The sequence below is a fragment of the Pan troglodytes genome, chromosome 13 (genome assembly GCF_028858775.2).
Source record: "Pan troglodytes isolate AG18354 chromosome 13, NHGRI_mPanTro3-v2.0_pri, whole genome shotgun sequence".
In the NCBI taxonomy this organism is placed as follows: domain Eukaryota; kingdom Metazoa; phylum Chordata; class Mammalia; order Primates; family Hominidae; genus Pan; species Pan troglodytes.
In genome coordinates this window covers 110,497,941-110,520,380 of record NC_072411.2, presented here as the reverse complement: position 1 = coordinate 110,520,380, position 22,440 = coordinate 110,497,941, and the positions used below count along the sequence as shown (strand labels likewise).

Below are 22,440 nucleotides of genomic sequence, written 5' to 3'. Positions count from 1 at the left end.
GCTATGATCACGCCACTACACTCCAGCCTGGGTGACAGAGCAAGGCCGTCTCAAAAATAATAACTAATAATTTTTAAAAATCAGAAACTGATGAAACTAAGACTCTAATTCAAACAATTCCAGGTAACTCCCAAGAGTTAGCACCCTCTACTACCAAGCAGTGCAGTATACTTACAAAAAAACATGAAGTAGCAGTGCAGTATACTTACAGAAAAACATGACATATACCTTCAGAAGGAAAAAAAATCTAATTTCACTTGGAAATATGAATACATATTGTACAGGCATTCTTCTTCTCACAGAAGGCTACATTAGAAATTAATAATCTCAATGACTTCTGTTGCCTGTTCAACAAATATTATCAAGATTATATACATGCCATGCACTGTTCTTGGTGCCTGGGGTAGAACAGTGACAAGAAAGATGTAAAGTCTCCTCTCATGGAGCTTACATTCTAATTAGCCAATATCATCACTATCCATAAACATCTGCAAACATTCTGGAGGCAAGCCAAAGAAAAAGGAGAACACAGTGAACTGACAGGAAATAATTCAAAGAGGGTAAGTGTTAACTGAAAGCACTCAAAGGTCAGACAACTATCGATATTTCTCAACTTTAAATAAAATTATATTTAAGGGACAATACCTTTGCCAGGCCAAATCATCCTCTAAAAATATGTTACGGCTGGCTTTCCTACTCCCAACAGGTGTTCGGGGTTCACTTGGATCAAGCACAGACACAGAGCAAGCAGAATCTGAAAGAGCATTCAAGTCTTCCCCAATAGAATTACTGTCTGTGGAATGAGCATAACTTAAGGCTATTTTTCTACAATATGTGCAAGCTCGGAGGTCTCCTACGAGAAAAAAACAAAAACAAAAACAAGGAAAATGAAGGAAAAGATAGCAGTAACATATTGCTTAACGTAACTTTTTTAACTCCTTGGGTCAACAGTTCATCTAATAACAGGGAAATGTCTTCAAGTACAGACTCTCAAAAAAAGACATTTTAAAAAGTGAAATAATTTTGTTAGCTCTATTATATATATTTAAGGGCCATTTTGAATTCTGGCACTAAAAATCAAAAGTTAGAAGTTAAAAGAAAAAAAAAGAGCCATCATTATGATAAATTCATCCAGGTGTCCAAACTACCATAAACATTTATAATGAGTTTAAAATGTAACATACCAGGCCAGACGTGGTGGCTCACGCCTATAATTCCAACACTTTGGGAGGCCGAGGAGGCGGATCACCTGAGGTCAGGAGTTCAAGACTAGCCTGGCCAACATGGTGAAACCCCATCTCTACTAAAAATACAAAAATTAGCCGGGCATGGTAACGCATACCTGTAATCCCAGCTACTCAGGAGGGTGAGGCAGGAGAATTGCTTGAACCCGGGAGGCGGAGGTTGCAGTGAGCCAAGACTGTGCCATTGCACTCCAGCCTGGGCAACAAGAACGAAACTCCGTCTCAAAATAAATAAATAAATAAATAAATAAAATAAAACAAAACAAAATAAAATGTATATCCCAATGATACCAGAAAATTTTGCTTAAAAGAGTATTTTTTTCCAGGTTTTAAAAGTGAAATAAGGGATCTAGGACAGGCACAGTGGCTCACACCTGTAATCCCAGCACTTTGGGGGGCCAAGGCAGAAGGACTGCTTGAGGGCGGGAGGACTATTTGAGGGCAGGAGCTCAAGAACAACCTGGCCAACATACCGAGACCCTGTCTCTATACAAATATAAACATATATAAAATAAAATTTTAAAAAAGAAATCTAACAGAGACATGAGTTTCAAGGAATAACATTTTTTAATAGAATAAATAAACCAACACAAATGGAAACAACATATTTTCCACAGGCAAATTAATTAAGGAGGAAAATATTATTAAGGTCTTTATTGTGAAGCCTTGAAGAGTACCCTCCAAAGAATTTCAAAAGCAAACTAACAGAAAATGGGCTTACATGCAGTATAATATATGAGAGTAAAAACTATAAAAGAATTATTATAAAAAAAAGTTAAGGCCGGGCACGGTGGCTCACGCCTGTAATCCCAGCACTTTGGGAGACTGAGACGGATAAATCACCTGAGGTCAGTAGTCCAAGACCAGCCTGGCCAACATGGTGAAACCCTGTCTCTACTAAAAATACAAAAATTAGCCAGGCATGGCGGCGGGTGCCTGTAATCCCAGCTACTCGGGAGGCTGCGGTGGGAGAATCGCTTGAACCTGGGAGGCAGAGGTTGCAGTGAGCCAAGACTGTGCCACTGCACTCCAGCCTGGGCAATAAAAGCGAAACTATCTGGGGAAAAAAAAAAAAAAAAAAAAGGATAGAAATGAAATATTCTTGAGAGGACAAACAAGGTTAATATTTCTAAATATGTATTTTTTGAGGGTGCAGTCCTGTCCAAATAGAAGTTTTCACTTCTACTCTATTTTTCTATAACATTGTTTTGAGTGATTCTGTAACATTTTAGGTATTAAAAAAGGAGGTAAAATAATTAAACCTTACTAATAACATGTTGTTTAATAATTCTACCTAAAATTTTCCCACTAATATTAGAAAACTGAAGTGATACAAAATAAAAGACTTCTAAAAGTTAACTGTATTATGTTTTTACCATAATCACTACCAAAATGGCCTTTTGCTTTTTCATTTTAAGACTACTATTACGTAGTACTCAGTTTTATTAAATTATGCATGTAGGCCAGGCATGATGGCACACACCCGTAATCCCAACACTTTGGGAGGCCAAGGCAGGCGGACTGCTTGAGCACAGGAGTTTGAGACCAGCCTAGGCTACATGGTGAGACCCCACATCAATAAAAAATACAAAACTAGCCAGGGCATGGTGGCATGCACCCTGTAGTCCAAGCTACTTGGGAGGCGGAGAGGTAGGAGGATTGCTTGAGCCCAGGAGGCTGAGGCTGCAGTGAGCTGAGCTGTGATCGTGCCACTGCACTCCAGCCTGGGCGACAGAGCAAGACTCAGTCTCCAAAAAAAACAAAAACAAAAGAAGTGAAATTACTCCCTGCAGAAAGACTTTCAATTTACTACAACAAAGACTTCAGTTGTTTCTTACACTATAAAGGAAATCTCACCTAACCAGTCAGCTATTAGAACTAAAATTGTAAAATCAATAAACAGAGCCAAGCCTAATCAGAAAAGTTTTCATTTCATGAAGAAATTTCATCAGCAAGAGCCTATTAAGCGCATGCCTATATGGTGTGATGGGAATACAAAGATTGATGAGATACAGCCCTGCCATCAAAAAACTCATAGGCCACTGGAGGCAACACACATATAACCAAAAAGCTGCATGACAGATGCAGATACTATTGCTATTACCATCAATAACAATAGTTTACTGTTCATTGATCCCTTTCCATGTACTAGACATTTTTCTAGTTATTTGTATTTATTCAGGGTCACAATGTATAACTGTGCCTAGCATATATTATCCCAGGGGTCCCCAATCCCAGGGACATGTACTACTCCCCATCCGTAGCCTGTTAGGAACCGAGCCGCACAGCAGGAGGTGAGTGGCGAGCAAGCAGCACACAAGCCATACACAAACGGGCATTACCTCCTGAGCTCCACCTCCTGTCAGATCAGCGGTGGCATTAGATTCTTATAGAAGCGTGAACCCTATGGTGAACTGCGCATGTGAGGGATCTAGATTGCACGTTCCTTACGAGAATCTAATGCCTGATTACCTAAGGTGGAATAGTTTCGTCCCAAAACCATCCCCCGTCCCCCACACCAGTCCATGGAAAAACTGTCTGCCACAAAACTGGTCCCCGGTGCCAAAAAGGTTGGAGACCACTATATTATCCCATTTGTGATTAACCTTATGTGTCAACTTGGCTAGATTAGTTATTTGGTCAAGCTGAGATGCTGTGAAGGTTATTTTTTTTGGATGTGATTAATATTTACAATCAGCTGACTTTAAGTAAAGCAGATTGTCCTCTAGAATGTGAGTGGGTCTCATCTAATCAGATGAAGTCCTTAAGGACAAAGACTAAAGTTTTCTGAAGAAAAAGAAATTCTGTCTCAACACTGCAAGACAGAAATCCTGTAGGAGTTTCCAGCCTACTGGCCTGCCCTGAGAATTTCAGACTTGCCAGTCCTCAAAATAACTTGACCAATTGTTAAACATAAATTTCTCTCTATATAAATGTGTGTTTGTGTATCCTACTGGTTCTGTTTCTCTGGAGAACCTTAATACATATTTTGGTACCAAGAATGGCTTTAGAGCAACAGAATCTTAAGGGTAAGTTTTCTGAATTGGTTCTTACATTTCTGGAATTGGTTCTCTAAGCTGATTAGATTTAAAGGCACTAATGACTCTATTTCCAGTAGTAAAGAGAACACTGATAGTCCATTGTGTAATGTGGCAACAAAGACATGCAAAATATCACCTACAGATACTCCTAATCAAATAGTAATACTTATAAAAGGCAAAGTTCTGAGTGACCAAGTATTTAATATCTTAGAATGGTTTTGTCAAGCTAACAACTCTAATGGCATGGGCTGGTTCCTCCTAATTGTATTAGACAAAAGTAAAAAAAGAAATGGATTACCTTAGGGATTCAAATTCCCAGCTCAAGAACTGTATAAATTATCTGAAAGTTTCTAGGTCTTCCTTGAAAGAAATCCTTATCTCCTGCAGGTTCAGTGCTAAGATTGTTAAAAATCAGAACAACACTCTCAACCTGCAAGTGACTGAACTGAAACACAAACTGAATCACCAACCTTGAAGTTTGTCTGCTATTAAAGTGAGGGTGTTGATTGGGAAGGAATGGAAATATATAAGAAGATCCTGATGAAGCTGGGGATGTTAAACACCAAAATTCTGAGTCTTCTTTGCCAGCAGCAGCAGTCTTTCCACCTCATTTGAGGAGATTAACCTGGCTTTGATCAGACAGGCTGTAATGACCTCCCCTGAGTTAGCTGCCTTGCAAGACACTGCTAATTTTACTCAGGATCTACTCCTACTACTCCTCTTTGCTACCAGACCTATAAAGGAACTCAAGCTCAGGTAGGCCCTGAAAGGTGAGATACAAACTGTGACCCATGAGAAGGTGCACTACACTCCAGAAGAACTACATGATTTTTCCAATTTACACAGATAAAAACCAAGGAAATACATGTGGGAATGGATAATGAAGGTATGGGATAATAGTGGAAAGAACATAAAGTTGGATCAAGCTGAATTTACTGACATGGGCCCACTAAGCAGATTCTATATTTATTGTTGCAGCTCAAGGGGTTAAAAGGGTCTCCAACAGTCTGTTTAGATGACTGGCTAAAACATAGACCAAAAGGTGGCTTACACTAAATGGGGTTGAAATATCAGAAATGCCCTATTATATTATAGAGGAAGGCATCCAAAGGTTAGGGGAGATTGAAATGTTAAAAGTAGTTTTACCATGTAAGACTTGCTGACTCACCCAAGAAGGACATAACCTTTCAACCACGACTATGAGAAATAAATTTGTGAGGGGAGGCCCCGAATCCTTAAAGAGCTTTGTGGTTGCTCTTCTTTGTAGATCAGAAATTACAGCAGGAACTACTGCTACTGGGTCAGGAAACCTAAATGCAATGGGGATCACTGGATCCCAGGGTGGCAGGGGCCAATAGGCAGCACTTTAGTCGCCAAAGCCAAGGTGGGCATGGTTACTATAATAGACATCAGAATCAAAGCAATAATCAGAATAGCCTAAGAGATTTATGGCATTGGCTAGTTGATCATAATGTCTCCACAAGTGAAGTAGATGGGCAGTCAACAAAATTCTTACTTGATTTGTATAAGGGAAACAACTCCATATTAAGTAGCTGTAAGTCCAACTTGAATCATGAAAACAGAGTCATATGATCCTTCATTCAATTCCCAGACTTGAGCCACTTACAGATGATCCAGAACTCCTTGAATGAAGAGGGGATTGGTCATTCTGAAGAAGAACCCCACTACACTGCCAGAAATGTACACCGTTAATCTTTCTACCAGCCATCCCCAAAGAGACCTATGCTTTTACCAAGGCGACTGGACACTGAGGAGAAGGAAATGATCAAATTTGTCAGGGGTTATTAGACACCTACTCTCAACTGACACTAATTCCAGGAGACCCAAAACATCACTCTGGTCTGCCTGTCAGAGTAGGGACTTATAGAGGTCAGGTGATCAGCGAAGCTTTAGCTCAGGTCCATCTCACTGTGAGTTTAGTGAGTCCCCAAACTCACTCTATGGTTATTTCCCCAGTTCTAGAACATACAGTTAGAATAGACAACCAGCAGAATCCCTATATTTGTTCCCTGATCTGTATTTTGGTACTTCTGGCCTCCAGAACTATGAGACATACATTTCTGTTGTTCCAAGCCACACAGCCTGTGGTACTGTGTTATGGCAGACCTAGGAAGCTAACATACCAACCATATTAACAAGAAAGGTTTTATCCTGAGGGTAATGGGAGCTCTGAAAGAGTATTATGCAGGAAAATACCCTGACATGATCAAATTATCATTTTACAAAGAATGCTGACTAGGATATGAAATATGAATTAGAGGTAGGGAGAAACTAAAGGTAAAAAAAATGTATTTTAAAAGCTGTAATCTTGTCACTGTAGCCTTAGATTACAATTTGAAGTCAGGAAATGTGATGCCTCCTGCCTTGTTCTTTTTGCTTAGGATTGTTTTGGCTATTCAGGCTCTTTTTTGGTTCTATATGAATTTTTGAATAGTTTTTTCTAATTCTATGAAAAACGACATTGGTAGTTTCATAGGAATAGGCTACAGTAACAAAAACAGCATGGTACTGGTACAAAAACAGGCACATAAGCCAATGGAACAGAACAAAGAAACCAGAAATAAAATCACACACTTACAGACATTTGATCTTCAACAAAGTCAACAAAAATGAACAACAGGGAAAGGACTCTCTATTCAATAAATGGCACTGGGATAGCTGGCTAGCCATATGCAGAAGAATAAAACTGGCCCCTATGTTTCACCATATACAAAAATTAATTCAAGATGGATTAAAGATTTAAATATAAGACCTCAAACTATGAAAGTCCTAGAAGAAAACCTATGAAGCACGATTCTGGACATCAGCCTTGGGAAACAATTTATGACTAAGTCCTCAAAAGCAATTGCAACAAAAACAAAAATTGACATGTGGGACCTAATTAAACTAAAGTGCTTCTGCATGGCAAAAGATACTATCAACAGAGTAAACAAACAAGCCACAGAATAGGAGAAAATACTTGCAAACTATGCATCTGACAAAGATCTAATATCCACAATATATAAGAAACGTAATTCAACAAGTAAAAAACAAATGACCCCATTAAAAATTGGGCAAAAGACATGAACAGACACTTCTCAAAAAAAGACCTACAAGTGGCCAACAAACATGAAAAAATGTTCCACATCAATGATCATTAGTGAAATGCAAATCAAAACCACAATAAGATACCATCTCACACCAGTCAGAATGGCTGTTATTAAAAAGCCAAAAAACGAATGCTGGTAAAGCTGCAGAGAAAAGAGAATGCTTATACACTGCTGATGGGAATGTAAATTAGTTCAGCCACTGTGGAAGACGGTTTGAAGATTTCTCAAAGAGCTTAAAACAGAACTGCTACCATTTGACTCAGGAATCCCACTACTGGGTATATATCCAAAGGAAAATAAATCATTCTATCAAAAGGCACATGTACTCATATGTTCATTGTAACACTTTTTATAATAGCAAATACAGAATCAACCTGGGTGTCACCAATGGTGAAATGGATAAAGAAAATGTGGTACATATACACCATGGAATACTATGCAGCCATAAAAAAAGAACAAAATTATGTCCTTTGCAGCAATATGGATGCAGCTGGAGGCCATTATCCTAAGTAAATTAACACAGAACAGAAAACCAAATGCTGCAAGCTCTCACTTACAAGTGGGAGCTAAACACTGAGTACATAAGGACATAAAGATGGCAACAATAGACAAGGGGACTACTAGAGCAGGGAGGGAGGAAGAGGAGCAAGGTTTGAAAAACTAACTACTGGATACCATACTCACTACCTGGGTGACAGGATCAGTCATATGCAAAATCTCAGCATCACTAAATATACCCCTGTAACAAACATGAATCTAAAATAAAAGTTGAAATTATTACCAAAAAAAAAAAGAAATACAAGTAATTTTCAAACAAAAAAGCTGTTGTAAAAGCTAATGGGGTTCTCGGTGACAGATAATGGGATTCTGAACTCTGTAGTAGTTTAGGTGGAAAAAAAATGAGCAGACAGAAAGATCTTCACAATAACAAAAATAACATGAGAGAGATGTTAGGAGTTTTGTTTTTCAGGTAATTTCTGACTATCTTCTACTCCCAAATCACTGTATAAATCAACATACCATTGTTCAGTTTTTTCTGTTTCAAGAAATAACTTAAATTTTCTGTACTGCTGAAATTTGACTATGTTCCTTATGGAAGAATCTGAGTAAGACACAATTCACTGCCAAAGCACAGTGTCATGTAATTACGTCAAGGAAGATCTGTACTTTATAAAATGAAAACTCTCATAGTGATTTAAATTAGTAATCTACTCTAACGATCTTGTCTAATAAATTTTAATGTTCCTATAGTTTTTTGCTAGCATCTACAATAAATACACTTTTACTCTAGTTATTTATGATAAGTCCCATCTACTGTATTATTCAATAGGAAAGTTCTTAAAAGCAAAGCTGTGTCTCCCTCACCTTTGTGTCCCCATGTCTTACACATAAAACCCAAAATGAAAATTGGCTTAACACTATCCTGTATTATAAGTGTCTTATAGTTATGACCTTTAAAAATTGTAAACTGGCAATAAAATGCATTTACCTGTATAGCCCATAAATTTTCCAGGGATTTCTTGATTACAGCAACGACTGCAGAAAATCTGCCCACATAGTCGGCAATGGTGTCTGCGCCTAAAGGTTGTAAATTTCTCACTACAGTCATAGCACTCTTTACATTGGCTATCTGGCATCCAGTATTGTTTCAGGTCACTATCCTATAACAATAAAAATGTGTGAAGGCTTCTTGAAAATACTGATTATTAATATGCAATGGCAAATGAAATCCTCAAAGGTTTCTTTTGCAGAAAACAAACTAATTCAAAAATTCATATGGGAATACGAAAGGTCAAAATAACCAAGACAATCTTGAAGAAGAACAAATTGAAGGACTTAATATTACCAGCCATCAAGACTTATTCTTAATGCTACAATAATTTTAGACAGGGTACTGGTACAAGGATAGAAAAAAATAAAGGTATGGAACAGAAAAAGAGAGCCCTGACACACCCTCACACATATATGGACTTATGGTGGAATTTATAATGCAATCAGTGAAAGATGGTCTTTTCAAAAACAATGGTACTATATCCGACTGGACATCCATGAGGAAAAATGGAAGCCTGACCCCTATACTTGACAGAAATAATAAAGCTTCTTGAAGAAACCATAGGAGAATATCTACTGCCCTGAACTAGATAAACACTTCTTAAACAGAACACGAAAAGCACTAAGGATAACGGGAAAAAAACTGATAAATTAGACTACAATAAAATTAAGAACTTATGTATAAAAATAGGGTGCTCACAGCTGGAGGAAGCGCTAATTAAACTTTCTTTCAGTGGCATTAAGCCATTTTCATTAGGTATGGCATGATCCCCATAAGCGCTTAATAAGTAATCTTCCAAAGCCTCTAGACAGTACCTGGCTTTTCCCCTCCATGATTTCCTTGAGGCGTTTTAATACTGTGCTGAGGCTTCGAAGCTGAACAGCTGTACGAGGGTCATGACCTCCAAAGGTAGGTTCTGCTTTCCTTCTTGTGTCTGAGTTGGATTAAAAGAAAAGCAACCTTGTTAACAGTCCCTAGTATCTATATACAACAAGGTATATATGTGATGGAAACTGCCTCTTATTGTTGGCATATAATTATGTTCTCCCACCCAGTTATATGAATTGAGAGTTAAAACAAGTCTTTATAAGGGTAAGAGGCTACTGAAAGTATTTCTTCTCATGTAAAATGCTGTTTTACAAGCGAGTCAAGGCTGCCTAAGAGAAGCATTGTCTGAGACCATTGATGGTTTTCAGGCCTGGAATGGGAACATCACTTAAATGGTCCAAAATTCATTAATGACTCCTTAAGCCCTTTGGTCCAACCTATAATAAATGCGTGCTAGAAATTTAGCAGAAGAAAAAGCAATCAAGGAGGGTTAACTTAGCTTGGTCTCTAAAGTCAAACAGGTAAGCAATAGGATCAAACAGTTCAGTTCTGTCTCTATCTGTAGACCATATATCCAAAGTCTCATACAGAAGATGATCAGAAAGAAGTTTAATAGCCCAGCCTTCAAAGATTCTGACAGACTTCACAACATCCAGGATGGCAAATTTTGCCATGGTAAAACCTGACCTATGTCCAAGCAAATTAAAACTGCCAGAAAATTGCTAAAACTCCAATCCTATCCTTCCCTGTCACTTCCCCAACCCTGCAGCTCCAAATAGGAAAGGATCATTTATACCTGACGTAGCAATACTGAAGCCAAATCTATCACTAATAAGCCCAAATTCCAGCCTCGTGGCCAAAATAGGGTATGCCCACCAAAGTTGTCACTTATTATTTCCTTAATTTAGACCAAAATTACAACTCAAGTTTCTGCCTATTTCTGGCAGTTACAAAACCTAAGGATGAAGCAAAGACGTTTTGACAAAAAGGATGAACATCCTATTAGCTTAAACCCATCAACCTGATAACCTATGGCAAAGTAAACTGGAAAATACCCCACTCTGAATCTTCCTCAAACTCACCATTTGCTAGATAGGTGCTGTTTTGGCTGGGAGGGAAAAAAAAGAATTACAAAGAAATGAGAGGTTGGGATCTAAAGTTTACAAAGAATTTCCCAAGATAATGTAATCACTGAAGTAACTACCAAAATTGTACCTATTTTAGAAAACTTTGGCAACTTTTATCTTTCTATAAAGTTATATCTTAATTTTAGCACATACCTCAGATGTGTTGCTACTGTATTAGAATAACTAAACTTGAGTCTCAAAACAAAAAACAACTCTCCATGATCTACAAATTGAAAAAGAAGACAGATGAAGCTACTGGAAACATCATGGCTGTGCTTCCGTGCAGCAGGCAAAAACTTGTGAAGTCCCTGGCATTTAGCCAATTAGGAATATAAGAAAGTAGTAATAGCATCATCCGCTGAAAAAGGATGAGTGAGACCCTTCTTGGAACCAAGAGAATCACAGATGTTGGCTGAAGATGAAAGAAACCCAGAGAGAAAATCTGGTCTACCTCTATGCCCTTAGGCAAATAGCCTTAGCTGCTTCTCTTGCAAAATGAACATTAGAAAATTAAATAACTTTCCTAAGGTCGGAAAGCTAGTAAATTATAGAATTACAGCCCTTTTAATAGGGAAAAGAACTTGACTGGCCAAATAACACCAGGCTTCTGAAGCTCAAATGCCTTCAAGATAGAATCAAATAATCAAGCAGACTTGAGAAGGACAGTAAGGAAACTGGACAGTAAAGGCTCCACCTGGAGATACTAAAGTTCAAGTTGATCATAATACCAATGGCAAGGTTTGGCAGGCTGCCAATTTGTAACTCCTAAAATATTACATTTTAGTCTAACTTGATTTTAGAAATAAAAAAATCCTACACTCAATTCAGCATGGGATTTAGTCAAAACAGCTCCCTCAACAAAAAGAGTGTTGTTGTGAGTCAGATTCAAGAGCTAAGGAGAGTTTATTGAGGTTAAAAGTTAAAATAGAGATTATCTGGAATAAAAGGAGAGCTCCTTTCTTTCTCCCTCTCCCACTCCCCATCTTCTGATTCTTCCCTCCAAATGGCTGATGTAACCCTGGCTGAGGCTCACTGCCCTAGAAAACCTGTGCAGGTGATGCAGCCAGCTCTGTGCCAGTCCTCGGGTAGAAACTCTTCTTTTGCTCGGTTTCTCTTTGTTCTGGCTGACCAAGTCTGAACTCACAATAAAATATCCTTCTACCAACCACCACTATCTGGGGGAAGATCAGCCACACCAGACGAGATCTGGTGTTCTGGGGCATCTAATTCCCAATGCTGCATCCCTTCCCCTCTATCATGCCACCTCCCACTTCCTTTGTCACCTTGACTTAGGCAAACCACTCCACCAAGTTGAAAAATCTGACAGAAATAAAACATAAACCACCTCTCTTTTTCTAATCTCTCAATTCTGACACCAATCCCCAGCCCATAATCATCAGAAGAGCATGAAAATGAAGGAGATGACTGTGTAGTAGACCAGAATGGAAAACAGACAGATGAGAGGAGCTCAGCTTATTCAGCCACACTGACAGTTTGCACCCCAAATAGGACAGAAGGCCAAGAGCAAGTGGCAGCCCAATAATGGAGTTGACAGAGTTCTGCAGCCAGAGGCATGCATATCACATTTCACTAGCACCCCAAGAACAGACGCAGAATTCATTCACAAAGTGGAAACTAACCTGTGTTCTCCTTGGGATGTTGCAAACTGTTGTCTGCTGAAACCCAAGCAAGTAATTAATCAAAAAATAGTCAAGAAATCTGTGCCTTGCCTAAATTAAAGTTTAATGAGACGTTTAAGAATTTTTTCAGGTGTCAATAAATTCTTTCACTACCGAGGTAAGAGTTTTATTTACTCTAAACAGTACCTGACTATTTCAAATAGTATCTTACTATTCCAAATAGCAGGAAAGTTAAGTCCTGCTATAAACAACCTAGGAAACACAATGACTGTGGAAAAATCTAGCATATAGAAGGGAATGAAATAAGAACACTGTTTTACCTAATGCTGAAGAGCGCCGCTGGAGTTCCTCATTAAGCTGCTTTTTATAAGGTGTGGGTGACCTAACAGACTGTGTCCTCGAAGGGAGCTGAGGGCTGGTCCAACTTCCACTCAAAGGCTGCTGTTCTCCCTGGCCTCCTTCTGCTCTCTCTGTAGCAAGGCAACGCTTGGCATTACTTAAAGACTGAGAGTTCAGCAATGAGAAGGAAGTAGATGAAAATTTTCAGGCAACAATGTATACATGTATTATATGCGTAACTAAAAATTATTTTTTTTTCCTTTTTCATTTATTTAATTTTAAATACAAGCAGGTTCTCCCTATGTTGCCCAGGCTGGTATTGAACTCCTGGCCTCAAGCAATCCTCCCACCTCAGCCTCCCAAAGTGCTGAAATTACAGGCACAGGCCACTGTGCCCAGCCTAGATTTTAAAAAAAGAAAATTCAAAGAAGGAGGCAAAATTACAGGCCAATAATCACACCCTTGGTATATATGATCTCCTATTTGTTTCACTTTTCATTAGAAATTTCTTGAGCATATTAAAGGAAACAAAATGCAAGCTTCATATGAAGGCAGGGATTTTTTGGGTCTGTTTACTGGACAGATCCCTTACACTATTAAAACAGTTCCCAGTACAAAGGAGGTACCCAATAAACATTTGCTAAATAGAAATTTTATTGTCTTATGACAACTAAGTGTAATGTGGTATGACAAATGGGATCCTAGAATATAAAAAGAACAACTGGTAAAAACTCAAGAAATCTAAATAAAATACGTAATTTAGTTAATAATCTATCAATAACAGTTCATTAATTGTAACAAATGTACCAGACTAATGTAAAGTGTTAATATGAGGAAAACTGGGTATGGGAGTATAAGGAAATTCTATCTTCCCAATTTTTCTGTAAATCTAAAACTCTTCTAAAAAATAGGTTTTTTTTTTAAGTATCATTGTCTTAAAAATGTACTAAAGGGTTTTCATAGCACTTTAAACATGATCATAAATAAAATTCAGTTAATATTATTAAAGGTTCTGCTGAGTTAATTAACGCTATTAACCTCTCCAAATTCTATACAACAACAAGAATTACTTTCTAACATACTTCAAGTAATACAGACAAACAAAAGACAAAAGATATAGGCCATGTTTTTTAATTCTTGTCCCAAGTAAAAGACATATTACTTAAAAAGAGCTCATTTTAAAAATATCTTTCCATTTGATGTCATTACATGTACACCTTAGTCTAACAGTTTTAAGTCAACAAGAAGCCTACTGACAGCTTCCAATTTTTGAAAAATATAAACCTTTCCTCCCATGTACTGTTCCTTTCAGTTTCATTGCTTTAAATATTTTAGCTATTAACCCCCAAAAGAACAAAGTCCATTCTATGGTCTAACTTAAAGTATATTAAGAAAAAAAGAATAACAAAAAAAGACGACTACTTTCTCTATTAAAAGAAATCTCCTTTTAACATTTAGTTTTTTATTTTATTTTACTTTTTTTTGAGATGGAGTCTCGCTCTGTCACCCAGGCTGGAGTACAGTCGCGCGATCTCGGCTCACTGCAAGCCCCGCCTCCTGGGTTCACGCCATTCTCCTGCCTCAGCCTCCTGAGTAGCTGGGACTACAGGCGCCCGCCACCATGCCTGGCTAATTTTTTTGTATTTTTAGTAGAGACGGGATTTCACCGTGTTAGCCAGGATGGTCTTGATCTCCTGACCTCGTGATCCACCCGCCTCAGCCTCCCAAAGTGCTGGGATTACAGGTGTGAGGCACCACGCCTGGCCTAACATTTAGTTTTTAATCCAGACCTTTAGTTACCAATAATTAATGATATTACAGTGAAAATTCTAGCTTTCTCTTCAGCAGTAAACCCTGGAGACCTACGATTAAAGCTATCGCTTGTTAATATTTCACTTTCTTACAGACCCAACATTAAAGCTGAACAGAGTACTAACCACTATATGATCATGGTGAGCCACTGGAGACAAAGGAGCATTTCAAACAATCAGACCTGAATCAAACCTCTTATCTTTAATAAGTCTTACCTTTGTTAAAACGAAAGAGATTTACAAAAGAACTATAAGCTGATTTAAAAGGGGGCTCATCTTGATCAGGAGTCAAAGGTTTAAAGTGTGTGAGATGAGAAGGACTAGTAGGAGATCGAGGCAAATCATTAGCAGAGTCCAGTGTTGGGGACGTCTTATCATCTGTGGCCATTTCATGAGTCTGAAAAACAAAAGAAACAAGCAAAAATCTAAATTCCTCAGGAAGCTCAAAAGTTGATTCCAAACAGCATCGAAATATCCAGAAAATCCTATTCTGTGAAAAGTCAGACTATGAAAACAAACAGTAAATAAATCTAGCTTCATATATTCCAAAGGACTGAAAACACTGCTATCTAAATCATAAGAGCCCCAATCATCTACAACTATGATCTGATAGCCAACTCAATTTAAACATTACTATTCAAATTATAGAAAAGATTTAAATTAATAAAAATTTGGAGGTAAAGCATTAACGTGAGCAGGCAGAAAGAAAAATAAGCATTTTCACATCATTTCTAGCTCTTTCATTTTAAGATGTTTCGGAAGAAGGGATACACAACAGCTTTTTAAAGTTATGGGGGGAAGCTAGTTATACAACACACACATAAATTCTTCAGTCTTATTTTCCTTATTTCAACTTTTTTTTTTTTTTTTTTTTTTGGAGATGGAGTCTTGCTCTGTCGCCCAGACTGGAGTGCAGTGGCGTGATCCTGGCTCACCGCAACCTCCGCCTCCCAGGTTCAAGTGATCCTCCTGCCTCAGCCTCCTGAGTAGCTGGGACTATAGGCGCGCAGTCACCACGCCCAGTTAATTTTTTGTATTTTCAGTAGAGATGGGGTTTCACCATGTTGGCCAGGCTGGTCTCCAACTCCTGACTTCAGGTAATCCACCCGCCTCAGCCTCCCAAAGTGCTGGGATTACAGGCATGAGCCACCACGCCTGGCCTCAACTTTTATATTTTAAAAAGTAATATAAAAATCATTATATTTCTAAGACGAGGACATGAAAGTCATTCTCTAATGACATGTCTACAAAACTTTAACAATTACCTCAAGCTACACTTCATGACCTATGACAACTATTCAAATCAACAAGTTGTTCCCCACTATCTTTGCTCCTAAACACATGAACCTGGTTTTTCCTCCCTTTAAGCCTCAATTCATAGACATTAAGATGAAGACCTTCTTAAAGGGCTTTGTTTCTAAATAACCAAAAAATCATATTTCAACCAAAGCAATAAAGCTAACCACATCACCAGATGGAAGTTACAGAAAAGTACTATTTTCTGCCATATTGATTTATATTTCAAAGAGAAGAACCATGGATAACTCTAATCATTAAAATAATGTAGACTGGGCCAGGCGCGGTGGCTCACACCTATAATCCCAGCACTCTGGGAGGCCGAAGTGGACGGATCACCTGAAGTCAGGAGTTCGAGACCAGCCTGGCCAACATGGTGAAACCCCATCTCTACCAAAAATACAAAAATTAGCTGGACATGGTGGCGGGTACCTGTAATCCCAGCTACTCAGGAGGCTGACGCAGGAGAATCGCTTGAACCCAGGAGGCGGAGGTTACAGCGAGCCAAGATCACGCCACTGCACTCCAGCCTGGGCAACAAGAGCAAAACTCCATCCACAAAAAAAAAAAAAAAAAAAAAAAAAAATACTGTAGTCTGGCCCAGACACGGACCCTGCAAGAGATGGGTGCCCCCATCCGCACACTGTCCTTTGGCCACCAGACATCATGCCTCCCAAGGATATTCTGGGAGGAACCAGCAGGGCCCTCCACCTCCAAAGGTGCTGCCAAGCCAGCAGCAGCATGGGCCCCTCCAGCCAAGACCAAAGCTGAGCCAGCTATCCCATCCCCCAGGCCCCTGAGAAAACCAAGGAGCCCCCAGTTGATCTCTCCAAAGTGGTGATCAAGTTTAACAAGGATCAGCTGGAGGAGTTCAAGGTGGCCTTCAAGCTGTTTAACTGAGTGGGGGATGGCAAGATCCCATACAGCCAGTTTGGGGACATGATGGGGGCCCTGGACCAGAACCTCACCAGTGCCAAGGTGATGAAGGTCCTGGGGAACCCCAAGAGTGATGACCTGAAGTCCCGGCATGTGGACTTCAAGACTTTCCTGCCCATGCTCCAGGCAGCAGCCAAGAAGCAGAACCAAGGCACATATGAGGACTACTTGGAGGGGCTTCATGTGTTAGTCAAGGAGGGGAACAGCAAAGTCACGGGAGCAGAGCTCAGACAAGTCCTCACCACCCTGGGAGGGAAGATGGCTGAGGAGGAGATGGAGACTGTTCTGGCAGGACATGAGGACAGCATCAACTAGGAGGCCTTCCTGAAACACTTCCTAAGCCTACTGAGCTCTGTAGATCCCTAGGGCCCAGACAACGGGCCCCCGCAGGCAGAAGCATGTTCCAGCCACCAGGAGGCTACCTACTGTTTCAAAATAAAGACAAGGTTCCTCCCTTGGAGAAAACAATATATATACTATAGTTTATAATCTAGTCTCCACTTTACAAAGAGGACATTACAGTCTTGGTAAAATGCTTTTCACATTCAAAATCATAGCTACCATCTCATTTTACTCTTACAATCCTGGAAGGCACACACAGCTGGCTTTATGACATTTTACCTTTGAGGCAACCAAGGTACTCTGAACCTAAAACAACTTTCTTGGGGTTCACACAGACATTAGTAGAACTGTCACTATACCCCAAGTCTCACCCCAAAAGTATTACCTAAATCAAAATTACTTTTGTAGCTCTTCACACTTCCCTTTTAGCCTATCCGCGTTCTCTAACTACTTAAGGCTTTGTCTGATCAATAATTTAATTAATAAATTAAGGCAGAAATGAAACCACTGACTTAAACAGAATTTTGGCAATACATGTTTATTGGGGGGGAAGAAAAAGAGGAAGAGGAAGGGGAAGGAAAGAGGAAGGAGAAAAGGAAGAAGAAGGGGAAGGAAGGTTTCTAATATCTTCCACTGAGAATAATCATCAACAATCCTTCTGAAGTGTCATGACAATTCAGCAAAAAGTGTTGGGAAGTAAGCTGATAACTGAATAAGTATACACTCAAAAAAAAAGTTTGTGTTTTTTTTATATTAAAAAAAAAAAAAGAGGCCAGGCACTGTGGCCTCATATCTGTAATCCCAGCACTTTAGGAGGCTGAGACGGGAGGATCGCTTGAGGCCAGGAGTTCCAGACCAGCCTAGTCAACATAGCGAGACTTCATCTCTATTTTATTTAGGGGGAAAAAAAAAAAAGAGCTCTGGAGAGAAACGATAATGTGATGGCCGTAACAACCACCCCTGGAAAACAGCCTACATTCTACTTTGACACAAGTAATGTCAGAGGCAGAGATGGCATTCTGCCTAAAGAGTCTTAGAATTACTTCTAAAGGTTATCTACATAAAAATTATACTCGGCTTTGGAAATAAGAAGATAAAAAATCCCATGAAAACACTTAGCAAGTGTAGTCTCTGAAATATAAACCCAATCATATAGTTAACCCTAATAATTACATAATGACACTAGGGCCCTGAAAAAATTATCTTATAACTCTCACTCTTTAGCAGCTTAACAACGCTTTAAAATATAAATTAGGACTCTTTCCTGAGTGGTAATCAGTCCTATTAACCTACCTACCCAAAGCCTTCTGATATATCACCAATACTTCACCATTTCTAATTAAGGCTACTAATATATGCAGACCTACTACAAACTATCAGAAGCCAGTCAGTAAAGGCCGGACGTGGCTGCTCACACCTGTGATCCCAGCACTTTGGGAGGCCGAGGCAGGAGAATCCCTTGAGCCTGGGAGGCGGAGACTGCAGTGAGCCGAGATCACACCACTTCACTCCAGCCTGGCCGAGGGAGGGAGACCCCCGCCCGGTGGCTCACGCCTGTAATCCCAGCACCTTGGGAGGCCGAGGCGGGTGAATCGCCTGAGGTCAGGAATTCAAAACCAGCTTCGCTAACATGGTGAAACCCCGTCTCCTCTAAAAATACAAAAATTAGCCGAGTGTGGTGTCGCGCGCCTGCAATCTAGCTACTCAGGAGGCTGAGGCAGGAGAATCGCCTGAACCCTGGGAGGAGGAGGTTGCAGTCGGCGGAGATCGCGCCACTGCACTCCAACCTGGGGGACAGAGCGAGACTCTCTCTCCAAAAAAAAAAAAACAAAAAACTGGAAATGTAATAATTTAGGAAAGCTGAATACTGGAAATGTTAGCTTCTATCAACAAAGATTTCTTGTTCAATTTTTGACCAACACGCCTAAAGGAAAACCAGAGCACGATCCAGAAAGCAGAAAAAGGGAGAACATAGGAAATTAGCCTTGCTCCACAGAAGAGATTTAACCTACACAATCTTTGTCACAAACACAAAAGAAAGAACATTTTTTGTAAGAAAACTGACAGAGTGGGAGTTTTGGAGTGCCAAAAAAAGGGGCTCAAATAAATCAGAAATAAGTACATTATACCAAGCGACTACCTCTATTGTCAACACTGGACATATTTTACAACACAGGATGCACTGCATCAATAGTAGATAATGAATCATGTATACACATCAGATACACATGAATAACTTGCTTTATACAGAATTCTAGCACTTCTTATATTTCTTGACTGTCTTAGGAATAACCTCTGATTGGGCAGAAAACCCCTAAGTCCTAAAAGTTTCCAACACATTCCATTCTCATCCTTTTGTTGGGAACATTCTAAGCAAAGGGTAAACACTAATTGGGAAATAATGCTCCTCCTCAAGAGACTCCAAAACCTAAGTTGAAATGGAATCGTCTCAAATAGCAGAGGCAAGCATTTAAAAAGACAAACACATATTTGAACCCCCACGGTTGGTATCGTTTCTGCAGCTCATGAACTTTCTTTTCCAGCCTACGGATGCGCCTCTGACAAACTCAGAACTCATGCACTCAGAGGGAAAAGTAACTGTACTCTTCCCCTCCTAATTAAGTTCAGGCGTAAGGGTCGAGAGAGAGGCAAAGGAACTTCAAATGTTTCCAAGGAAATCTCAAGGGCCCCACCCGGCTTCCGTCCCCACTCGCCAGACCAGGCAGCCGGGGAACAGGGAGGACAAGCTAATTCTAAAGCCAGATTCTCTGCCCTTCCTTGCTCAGCCGCAGCCAGGCCCTAGCCCCCGACTGCGGAGCCCTGGTTCTCACTTTCACCTCAGCTCTGGCCCAGGAGCTCCCCATACCGGCCTCCTTCCCATGCTGAGCCCCAGCCGGCCAAGCTCCAGGCCCCCTCCCTTACCTGCGCCTCCTGCCCCGGCCGCGCCGGCTGCCCCCGACCCCAGCCTCCGCTTCAACGGCTCAGCCCCCGGAAGTCGGCCCCCGAGAGCGGCGGTGGGCTCCTCAGGCCGCGGACGGTTGCGGCAGGAAGCGAAGCTGCTTACATGGTTGATGCGGCTTCTCGCTTCCCCCCCCCCAAGACTCCGCCCTCTGTTTTCCTGTCCCCCAATCCGAAATCTTTCCCGGGAGCCGGCTCCTCCCAGCCCGGCCGACGCTCGGATCAGATGCTCAGGCAGAAGGAGTCCAGCCCAGATCGAGTCGTCCTGATCTTTTGGCCGAGATTAGGCCGCTTCAGCCTTCCTGGAAGAAGCCCCGGGGACTGCGCGCGTGAGCGTCACGCATGCGGGGTCAACGGATGGGTGCTTGGTGCTCTGGGCACTGCAGGGGTGCTGGCTGGACTGCGGTTACCGTATGTGTTCGATACTGTGGGCACTCATAATATGTTATTGCTTTGTTGTAGACAGTTCACTCGTGTAGCACTGAACCGGAGTTAGCGATGACTCTGTTTCCAGACTTGCATGACTCCACCAATAACCAGCCATATGATCTTAAGCAAATTGCTCATTTATTTAGGCCTTAGACCTCTGGTGTGTAAAGTCGGATTAATAAAAGGACTCACTTCTTAATACTTTTTTGAGATTAAGTAAATGCACTTAAAGCGAATGGCACAGTTCCCTGACCCAGAGTAAGTGATGTCGGCTTTATAGTTAATTTTTTCATTTAGGTGTTGTGTTGCAAATGCTGATGCAAATAAAGTTACCAAGCCCAAGCCCTATCTTGCTCAGCTTGGCTAGAGTTATTCGTCATTTCTGTCCTGCTGAGAGCGCAGTGCAGTTAACTGCAGAAAACATGCTCGCCGCAGTTGTGGGGCTTGGTAGGGGAGGACGGAAAGCAGACGAAACCTAAAGGGAAATGCAGTTTTAAATTCTGTGAGTCCTTTTCCTCAAGAGTTTTGTCAAATCCCAGCCCAGTTTTCCTGGAGTTGGAAAGCACAATCGAAACCTGCAGGTTGAGTCCAGTGCAAATCCCAGTCACCATCCTCAGCTGGGCCCTTCAGCAATCTTTCTGGGAGTCTAGTCAGCTTCTCCCATTCCTTATTACTGCTGCGTCAGACCACCCCCACGACCCCCACATTACCTTGACCATCATTCTCATCAGAGAATCATATTTTATACCCACGTGAAAAATCCCAAGGTATCTGGGCGTGACCCTTAACAACCTAATTCCCCACCCACCACAACATTTACCTACATCCACATCTGCCCTGGTCTGCCTTTCTCCCTCATCTCTCTGAGGAAGGGGCCTCTTCTTCCCCAGCTCAATCCTTTTGGCCCCCAATTCACCCTCTCCTGTCTGGGAGCTTGCACCGTATCTGCAACCTCCCCTTTTCCAATGACTCTGTCTCCTCAGCCCATAAAGATGCTCAAGTCTCTGCCTTCCTTTAAAAAAAATTTTTTTTTAATTTAAGATAAGCAAAAAAGGCCTTCGTAATTATCACCATATGTTAATATTTCATAAACCTACAATAAAGTATGAAATAGGTACAGAGATCATATGAAAAGAATAAATTGCCCAGCCACGACGACTGCAGTGTATGTAGAAACTCCATCTATGGTTTAAAAAAAAAAAAAAAAAAGTGCACTCCGCAAATACTTTTAAGTCCCTAATTTAACCTGCAGTGTGTTAGTTATAGAAGCACTACACTAAGGATAAAATTATGAACATATCCCACTGCTTCACTTGACTAGCCTAAAAAATAAAAATATATGTGAACATTACACAGTCCATGTCCTCAAGAAGCTTACCGTCTAATATCTATATTAGCTTACAGTTTAATTTCTGTGGAAAAGAGATTGAAAACTGGGCTACTGTTTTTGCAAAAGAAATCATTTTAGATTCTCACTTCACACTAGACATCCAAAATTAATTCCAGATGAATTTTATCTGTAGAGAGATTATTTGTCTGTGTATATATCCTCCTCAAAAACTTTCATTCAAGCACAGATTTACGATTCTTGCTGAATCAATTATTGTTCGATGATATCATACTTCTATTCCTCTATATGTATTAGTTGAATTTTACTGCAACTAATAGCGTTCCATCTTTTTCTTTCTTTCTTTATATTGGTTAGTATGACTTTGGTCTCATTTTTTTCCAACATGTTATATTGCCACTATTCATTTCTGTGCTCCAGGTGTCCCCGCCTTGGCTGG

The 22,440-nt window shown here is 40.3% G+C and overlaps 1 protein-coding gene across 30 annotated transcripts in view; it reads right to left on the bottom strand.

Annotated features, from left to right (window-relative positions):
- PIKFYVE (phosphoinositide kinase, FYVE-type zinc finger containing) overlaps nt 1–20,551 on the bottom strand; it is a 92,611-nt gene extending 72,060 nt beyond the window's left edge. For 8 of the 30 annotated variants that reach the window (XR_678623.5, XM_009444128.5, XM_009444133.5 and 5 more), the window contains exons 1-7: nt 20,189–20,378; nt 14,909–15,089; nt 12,863–13,012; nt 12,543–12,578; nt 9,763–9,881; nt 8,885–9,056; nt 646–853 (exon numbers count right to left, since the gene is read on the bottom strand). Coding sequence is in view for 20 of the 30 variants with exons in the window: in XM_009444128.5 (XP_009442403.2) it covers nt 646–853; nt 8,885–9,056; nt 9,763–9,881; nt 12,543–12,578; nt 12,863–13,012; nt 14,909–15,080 (857 nt within the window). In the remaining 10 variants the exon portion in view is untranslated. Of the gene's footprint in view, nt 1–645; nt 854–8,884; nt 9,057–9,762; nt 9,882–12,542; nt 12,579–12,862; nt 13,047–14,908; nt 15,090–20,188 lie in introns of all 30 variants that reach the window. The other 22 variants (XR_010149859.1, XM_009444141.5, XM_054679269.2 and 19 more) reach the window with 14 other exon arrangements.
- Nucleotides 20,552–22,440: the final 1,889 nt, after the last annotated feature.